The sequence below is a fragment of the Gavialis gangeticus genome, unplaced genomic scaffold (assembly GCF_001723915.1).
Source record: "Gavialis gangeticus isolate Ggan-Ray unplaced genomic scaffold, GavGan_comp1, whole genome shotgun sequence".
NCBI lineage: Eukaryota > Metazoa > Chordata > Crocodylia > Gavialidae > Gavialis > Gavialis gangeticus.
In genome coordinates this window covers 39,446,317-39,454,701 of record NW_017729034.1, presented here as the reverse complement: position 1 = coordinate 39,454,701, position 8,385 = coordinate 39,446,317, and the positions used below count along the sequence as shown (strand labels likewise).

General features: G+C 44.2%; 1 protein-coding gene across 1 annotated transcript in view; it reads right to left on the bottom strand.

Moving 5' to 3' along the window:
• The window catches only part of AHCTF1 (AT-hook containing transcription factor 1), a 69,994-nt gene extending 62,182 nt beyond the window's left edge, over positions 1–7,812 (bottom strand). Inside the window, exons 1-2 of the mRNA XM_019526930.1 lie at positions 7,689–7,812; positions 4,192–4,445 (exon numbers count right to left, since the gene is read on the bottom strand). Coding sequence (XP_019382475.1) covers positions 4,192–4,445; positions 7,689–7,809 — 375 coding nt within the window. The 5' untranslated portion in view covers positions 7,810–7,812. The remainder of the gene's footprint in view (positions 1–4,191; positions 4,446–7,688) is intronic.
• Positions 7,813–8,385: the final 573 nt, after the last annotated feature.

Below are 8,385 nucleotides of genomic sequence, written 5' to 3'. Positions count from 1 at the left end.
CAACAACAAAATCAGTCTGGACAAAACATTTATATTTGCTTTGCCAAGTCACTCATCACAACTTAAAACATTCCAGTCCTATTCAGGGCCCGCTTCTAGTTCTTCCTAATTAAATCTGACATGCCTGAAAGCTTTAAAAGGTAGCAAAACAAAACCCACAAGTTAAACATGTTTGCAAAAGTTAAGTCTTCCTTAGATGTGCAGAAAAATCACTCCCATAAGGTGTTATTTCTCTCTGACACTGAGGTATTAATAGTCAGGTAAGCCTGACGTTGCTCCAATGTTTTCTGAACATTAGCCAAAAGTTATTGTCTCCCATAAATAAATCTTTAGTCTCCCAATACCACATTTTACACCAAAAAACCCCTCTATAACATGATCACTACAGACCCCACTTTGTTTTCTTTCAGATCCTTTCCAATGGCTTACCACTAGCATGATACCTAGAACCCTGTACATGTTGAAGTTTAGGCAAACAAGATGTATAACCCGCTCTCAACCCCTTATCCTTACTGACTTTACCACCCCTCAGCCTATTCTTCACCCCAATTTTAAATGCAATTATGTAACAAAACCATGTCAACTCTTCACCATTTTAATTTACTTATTATATAGCATACCCAAAACAACCAAAGGGTAGGGGAATTCTTAGACCAGAGGTCAAATCCACCTTGCACCCTGACCAGATCTGGCCTATGGGGCTCCTGACAGTCCAGATCCATTCTGGGGCACACGACAACAGTGAAAGCTTGAGTTCCAGCATGGGGCCCACAGCACACCTATAGCTCCTGTTGCATGCCCGATGCCAGAACCGGAGAGCTACATGGCTTGCGCCACAGCAGCAGCTCTAGCTCCAGCACAAGGCACACAGCAGCAACAGCTCTAGCATGGGGCAGTGATGGGGCTGGTGGTCGAGGAGTTGGGACAGTGGTGGTGAAGTGGCTGGAGGGTGACCAAGGTTGTATCGGGCCTCACTCCTCCTCCTGCTGCCATTTGCCACATCCACCACTGTGGTGCCGAGCGTTCTGGATTCTGTGCTAAGCCTTCCCCCACAGTTTCCAGTGGCCTGTCAGTAGCCCAGCACGCTGGATGGAGCATTCCACAGGCCAGATATGGCTTGTGGGCTATATAGTTAATAATCCTGTCTTAGATCAAGCTTTTAAAGGGAGGGAAGGTTTCTTGCATTTGTTCTACTGTGTGAGGCATAAATCAATCCAAGTGGCATGTATGGGTACTACTATTATATAAATCTTTACCACCACTAATTATGAAAAAAGGTGGAGGAGAGGGGAAAGAGAAGACAGAGAGCAAGAGAAGTCTCCAAAAGCTGGTAACAGAGACGAGTAATTGTGGGGGAAAAAAGGCAAAAAGGATAACACTGCTAGCAATTCTCAACACCTCAATGCTAGCAAGTCTTGACACCTCAATTAGTTAAATGTGGTCCTTGCCTATATTAAGAAAAGCTGTATAATAATAATTACCTTGATTTAGTATAAGGGTTTGCATAAACATTTCACACGGTTATACCACTGAACATTTTCTGAATACAGACAAGGCTAAGTTAAAATGCGACCAACAAAACTACCAATGCAAAGAACGGTCACATATATGCCAAGAGAGCTCCCTGCACTCTCTTCTGCACTCTGAAAAAAGGTGGAATGCTTTATATAAAATTGAGGTTGTGTATTAAGCATTCATGTGTAGCAGTGGAAAATTTCCACAGCTAGAAAGGACTCTGGGAGAGGGAGAAGTAGAAACATTCAGCTTGCAACTGTCCCCTCTCCCCTGCTCTTTGCACCTTCCTTCCTGAGACCACAGTGATCCTGGTCTGGGGAAAACATGGGGAGCAAGCTTATGGCACTGTTTGGCCCATTCAGCTGCCGGGACCAAGAACTGAGCATCCGAAACAAAGCCCATGCCCGCTTCTCATGCTGGGGACTCTAGTGCAAGAAGCGGGCAGTGGACTTGTGGTCTACAGGACGGGTGGGAGCTATGCCTTCTCCAGGTTGGGGTAACCTGCTTCTGGGAAGGAATGTGAGGCTTCCCTCATGGCTCAAACCCTTCTGGTCCCTGGGAGGAGTTAGGTTATTCTTCTTGCAAAACCACCACTTTTGATTCAGGAGAATCAGTGTGAATGTTTGTACACCTGTGGTTCCTACCAGGAGAAGGTGACTCTCCTGGCAGATGCATAATGCTCGAATTAACTGACACATTCTTAAACTTTAACCGAATGCAGAATGGATCATAACTCTGTAAATCACCAATAAGTGTTCTGTGAGCCACAAACACAAATCTGATACCCTCTAATTAACTCCACCCACTTTCTATTGTCCACCCTACAGGGTAGGCAATCTTGGAACTGACACTAATAGTGAGTCAACAGGATGAAAGATTCTGAAGAAGAGACAGATGTCTATTTCCATCTCAGTGCCTTAGCACACCTTGAAAGATGCCAGAGACTATTACAAGACCCATGGTTCCAAAATCGTACGCGATTGGTACAGCTTCTATATATGATAGCTTTCTTCAGAGAATGTTGACTGAAGACCAAAAGCCCAGAAAACTATTTGAGACAGTCAGGTAACTTGGAACAAAGACTTAAAAAAGATCCCAAATTCAAATAATTTTACTTAAAGGGATGTAAGTTCTGGTGTTAATTCTGTAAGCAGAAAACTCAGACTTAGATTTCCAAGAAACTTCATATTTTTAGATATGAAGATAACTAACTTGCTCATACGTCTTGCCACATCCCTATCCAACATAGGGGTTTAAACCTATAGTCTCCTTCTGGTCAGTTTGATGTTTTAAGGAATGTAGATTTGATTTGCAGAAGCTCTGGAGGCTAGAATCCAGAATGACCTTAAATACTGGAGAAATGGTCCGCAGTCAGTCAAATGAAATTTAACAAGGGCATGTAAAGAGTCTTGCACTTAGGACAAAACAAGTACATGCACAAACAGACTAGGAATGACCGGCTATATTACAGTACTACACAGAAGGACCTGGGGGAGGTACAGTGGACCATCAGTGCGCTCTTACTGGAAAAAAAACCCAACAGCATACTGGGTTGCATGAACATGAGTGTCACTTGCAAAATGAAGGGAAATTATGTTTTTAGGTCCACTCAGCATTGCTGAGACCTCACCTGGAGTACTTTTGGGTGCTCCACACTTCAAGGATGTGGCCAGATTGGAAAGGGTCCAGCGCACCAACAAAAATGGATTAGGGGCCTGAGAAGCATGACATGCTGAAAGGCTTAAGGAAGTACGGTTATTTAGTCTGGAGAAGACTGAGGGGAAATTTGATAACAATCTTCAAATGCTTAAATGGTGATTAAAGAGAGGATGGAGTTAGGTTTTTCTCCACACCTGTAGAGGACAGGACTAAGAAAAGTGTCCTCACACTGCAGAAGAAAAAAAAAATTAGTTGGCGATTAGGACTTGAGGGTGGTCAACCAGTGGATCAGAGTAGCTGGGGATGTTGTGAAATCTCCATCACTAGAAATTTTCAAAAGCACCAGGGATGATCCTGCCTTGAATACAGGGCTGGACTAGATGACCTTGTGATGTCCCTTTCAACCCTACTATCCTATGATTTATTTACAGTATAACTACAATTTGTAGACATGTGAAATGGTGTGCATGGAAAAGAGGCTGTAAACCAGGGGTGCCAAACACACAGCCTTGGGCTGGATCTGACCTGTGGAACAGTGGACTTTTGGAAGTTGTGGGACATGGCCTACTGCAGCACTCAGGGTCCCTGGACCCTGATGAACATGGCCATTGGCAGCAGCCCCGCAGCTCTGAGGGCCAAGCTTTTGGTAGACGTGCCATAAATTAGCCCCTGCCCTCCCCAATTAGCTATTTTCTGCTCCTTGCCCAATCTTCTGTTCTATTTTGTGTTCCCTACTCTACCTGCCATCGTGCTGCCTGTCTCCTCTCTGGTCTGCAAGGTGTCACATACAGAGGCTAGCCACCCGACTTCTGGCACACGTACCACAGGTTGGCTACACCCCTGTTCTACTGTACAAGGAAAAAACTTATTTTATTCAGTGTCAATGAAGAGATCTTTCGAGCCTTCCAATACAAGCTTTGGTGTCAAGAAACAGTCAACTACACACTGAACATAAGGATAATATTCAAATTCCATAGTAGAATAAAAGCTCTCTCAAAGCAATTTAAAGATACATACCCTTCCTGGAAGAACAACTGCTTTAACCACTCTTGATATTCCCAGGTCATACAGGCAAAGAACACTACCTTCTGCTTCTTCCAGTCCAACTAATAGTCCAGTTCTTTTTTGCCAGGAAAACTCCTTTACCACAAGAACAGTAGGAGGGTGCTCATTTACTCCACTGAAACGATATGCAGACAGTCGCTCTCCTGTAACAGAGTTTACTACTTCCAGTTGAGGACCACATGTCAGATAAGCCAGTCCATTCCTCCCTAAGAGGAAAAGAAAAGCATATGTAAGAATAAAGATAAACTAGAAAGATTAATTTGGAATTGTAAGCTATTAGAACATGAAGTGAAGACATGTTCTCCCCAAAATGGCTACATAGAAATGTACATACTTGCAGTGATTAATGTTTGAGTTGGAGATTCTTTTTGAATGCACTTGCTTGTGTACACATACTAAAAATTAACTCATACTACAATATGAAAACCAAGAAAGCAACAGGGTCCACGTTAGACTACATAAATGAGTTAAAAAGCATTAAAATAGTTGCATTTTAGGAAAAATGCCCTGAGCTTGGAAGAAATATTGGTAACCTAAAGGGGGTGGGTCTATTTAAATAGTTAATGATTTTAAATCACCTTGATTTAAAGCAGCATGCAAAAAATCACTATCTAAACAAGGATTTTAATCCTGCTTTATATTTGTACTTTTTTTTCAGTTGTTTTCCTAAAGAAAGGTTTTATTAGCACTGGTTGAAATTAAATAGGTGTGCAGACTGGCTGGACAGCAGCTCTGCCGAAAAGGTCCTGGGGGTTACAGTGGACAATACGCTGAATAGGAGCCAGTAGTGCATCCTTGTTGTCAAGAAGGCTAACGACATACTGGGCTGCCTTGGTAGGAGTGTTGCCAGTAGATCAAGAGAAGTGATTATTCCCCTCTATTCATAGTTTCATAGTTGGTATTCAGCACTGGTGAAGCCACATCTGGAGTACTGTGTTCAGTTTTGGGCCCCCCACTGCAGAAAGCATATGGACAAATAGCAGAAAGTCCAGCAGAGGGCAACAAAAACGGTGAGGGGGCTGGAGGACATGACTTCTGAGGAAAGACTGAGGGAACTGGACTTACTTAGTCTAGAGAAGACTGACAGGGGTTTAATAGAAGCCTTTTACTACCTGAAGGGGGGTTTGAAAGAGGATGGAGCTAGACTCTTTTCAGTGGTGGCAGATGACAGAACAAGGAGCAAGGGGCTCAAGTTCCACGAAGGGAAGTTTAGGTTAGATATTAAGAAAAATTCTCACTAAGAGGGTAATAACACATTGGAACAGGTTACCCAGAGAAGTGATAGAAGAAGTTCATCCTTGGAGGTTTTCAAAACCCAGCTAGACAAAGCTTTGGCTGGGAAAATCTAGTCGTGAATGGTCCTGCTTTTAGCAGGGGGTTGGACTAGATGACCTCCTGAGGTCCCTTCCAACCCTAACTTTCTAATAAGAAATTTCAATATTATAGAAGCATAAACAAATATAGCTTTTACATTAAATGTAATAGTTTTTTCAACCAAAAGGATGTTATATCCACTTATATGAACAATTATATACCTTACCATGTGTCACAGATCCACAGGTAGAAATGCTGTACAGGATTCTTGATCTACAGGCTGAAGATAGGCTGGGGGGAGGCTGTGTAGAATGTAGGCAGTGACAAATATTGGGGTGGGGGGGCACTCCTGGTGAGCAGAGGGGAAGGGAGATCCCCAGTTGAGGGAGATAGCTGTGACGGGGGGGAGGCTAACCCCAGATTTTCACAGGCATGTTATAAGGGCTAGGTAGTCAGAATGTAGGGTAAAGACTTGGTCAGTTTCGTTTTACCTTGCTCTGTTGTCATAGAATCATGGAAAGTTAGGCTTGGAAGGGACCTCAGAGTATTTGATCACCTTTTCTTCTTTTATACCATTTGTTGTTTTGTATAATAAACCTTCTGGTTTTTCCTGTTACTCTACCGAAGTGCCCGAGGTAAGAGGCAAATCAATAACCTGGGTATACCCATTCAGCAAACTAGGAGACCAATAAGCTTAAATAAAGCCAGGATGCATTTCTTAGAGCACCTCAATATGAGATGGTTTTGGCTCCCTTAACATTTAATGAAGATTTAGCATATTTTTTATTTAACTACATAAAACTCAAATGTGCTAAATACATAAAAAGTCAGCAAAACATGTTTTGTGTTTATAACCGATAGATTACCCAAACAAAGCAACAATTGATTATTTCTTGTCACAACGGGCAAGATTTTCAAAGGTCTTAATATGTGTCTGAAGATGCAGATAGGTGTCTAGTCAGATTCTGAAAGAAAGGTTTAGGTAATTCAGCTTGCCTAAAAACTTTCAAGAAATGCCAATCTGCATCTTTAGGTACTTATTAATAACTTTGCTCATCACAGAGGGATCTGGGTTTTCTCTTTCCCATGGAAAAACAGAGAAAACCATGGATTTCCCCTTTTTATCAGAGAAAACACAGATTTCTCCCTTTAGCAGAGAAACCAGCAGATTCCCTGCTTTTGCAAACAGCGCAGGAAACCCCCAGCCCTGCCTGGAGGGGGAGGGCAGGGCCTGAGGCTCTCACTCAGCCATGGCTCTGCTAGGCTCGGCTCAGCCTCACTCTTCTCCTGGAGCCTGAGGTAAGTGGGGCTTGCAGGGGCCTGGGGGCCCCTCTGGTAGGGCTAGGGGGAGCCAGGAGCCAGCCCTGGCCCTAGCCCCGCCCGAGGAGTGTGGGAGCCAGCTCATGGTGCTTCTCCTGCAGCTGCCTGCTGTTGGGAGCAGGGAGCTGAAGACTTGGGGACCTGGCAGTGGGGGGGCCCCTCTGGCAGGGCTGTTGGTAGGGGGCAAAAGCCACGAGTAGGGCGGGGGGACCATTATGGGGGCAGTGAGGGGCACCAGCAGGGTTGAGGGGGTGGGCTTTTGGGGTAGTGAAAGGCACCAGCAGGGCTCAGGGAGGGGTGTTCAGGGGGCTTTTAATTTTAATAATGGATTTGGGGGGGTTTGTCAGAGAATTTGCAGCTTTTCAACAGAGAATTTGTGACTTTTTTAATCACAGAAAACCAGGATCCCAGGTTGCTTCACCTTCAATTTTTACTCAGATTGAAGCAGCAGCTTTTCTTTCCTTTTTTTTTTTAAATGCTGCATAATAATGCATTAAAATGTAAACACCAGCATCTACTCCACTATACAAACTGAAAATATAAAAATACTTACTGCAGTTATACAGCACAAGGCTTAAACTGACTTAAACTTTTAGTATCACACAGCCATTGATTCGGTATATAATTCAAAAAAAAAAAAATCCCAGCTTCTTATCAAGACTTATTCATCCTGAACCTGACGTACCTACACAGTGCTAAGCATGTTCTCAAAATACAGCTTAATAGTACTGTGTGTATTAAATAATCACTACCAACTACGAGTTATCTAATTTCAACATATCAGGGCTAAATTTTAGAGGAAGCTAAAGTTTTACCTCCAGTAAACTTTCCCCGAAGTACAGACTCCAATGTTATCTCATCTTCCCCGAGTGCTTGGATAGTCACTTCTGGAAACTGCAGCAGACTGCTTGTTACCTGAGCTGTTAGGTCTCGCATGCTTCACTGTAAATAAAGAAATATATTGACCAGGTGAACCTTAGTCAGCAATTAACAAGACTGAGATTTATGAGTTATCAATGAGTATTACACTTCACATTAACTGTAACGCCTGCTGTCATATCCAACATTCTAATATTATAAAAGCCTTAGTCTGTCTGTCACAATTTATTCGCACTCTGATTGGCTGCTGAGACAACCAATCAGAGTGCTCCAAGAGCGTTCGGACTGCAGGTGGTGGCAGCAGATCACCACCACAACAGCAGGGACAACAGGGGATGAGGGGGCCCAAGGCCAGTGCTGCTGGCCTCATCCCCTGCCCCCCCTTCCCTGCTCCCGGGAGGCAGCAGCGATGGAGCAGACAGAGCAGAGCATGAGGCCAGTGCGCCCTTTCCCTGCACCCCCTGCTCCCTGGATGCGGCAGTGACCCGGAGTGCTGGGTGGCAGTGCTCCATCCATGCCCCCACAACATTCATGGGGAGGGGAGGCAGGCGGACAGGGGGAAGCTGGTCCGGCCCCACAACAGCGGCAGGGAGGGTGGAGGTGCACCAGGCCCAGCCCCAAAACGGCAGCCGA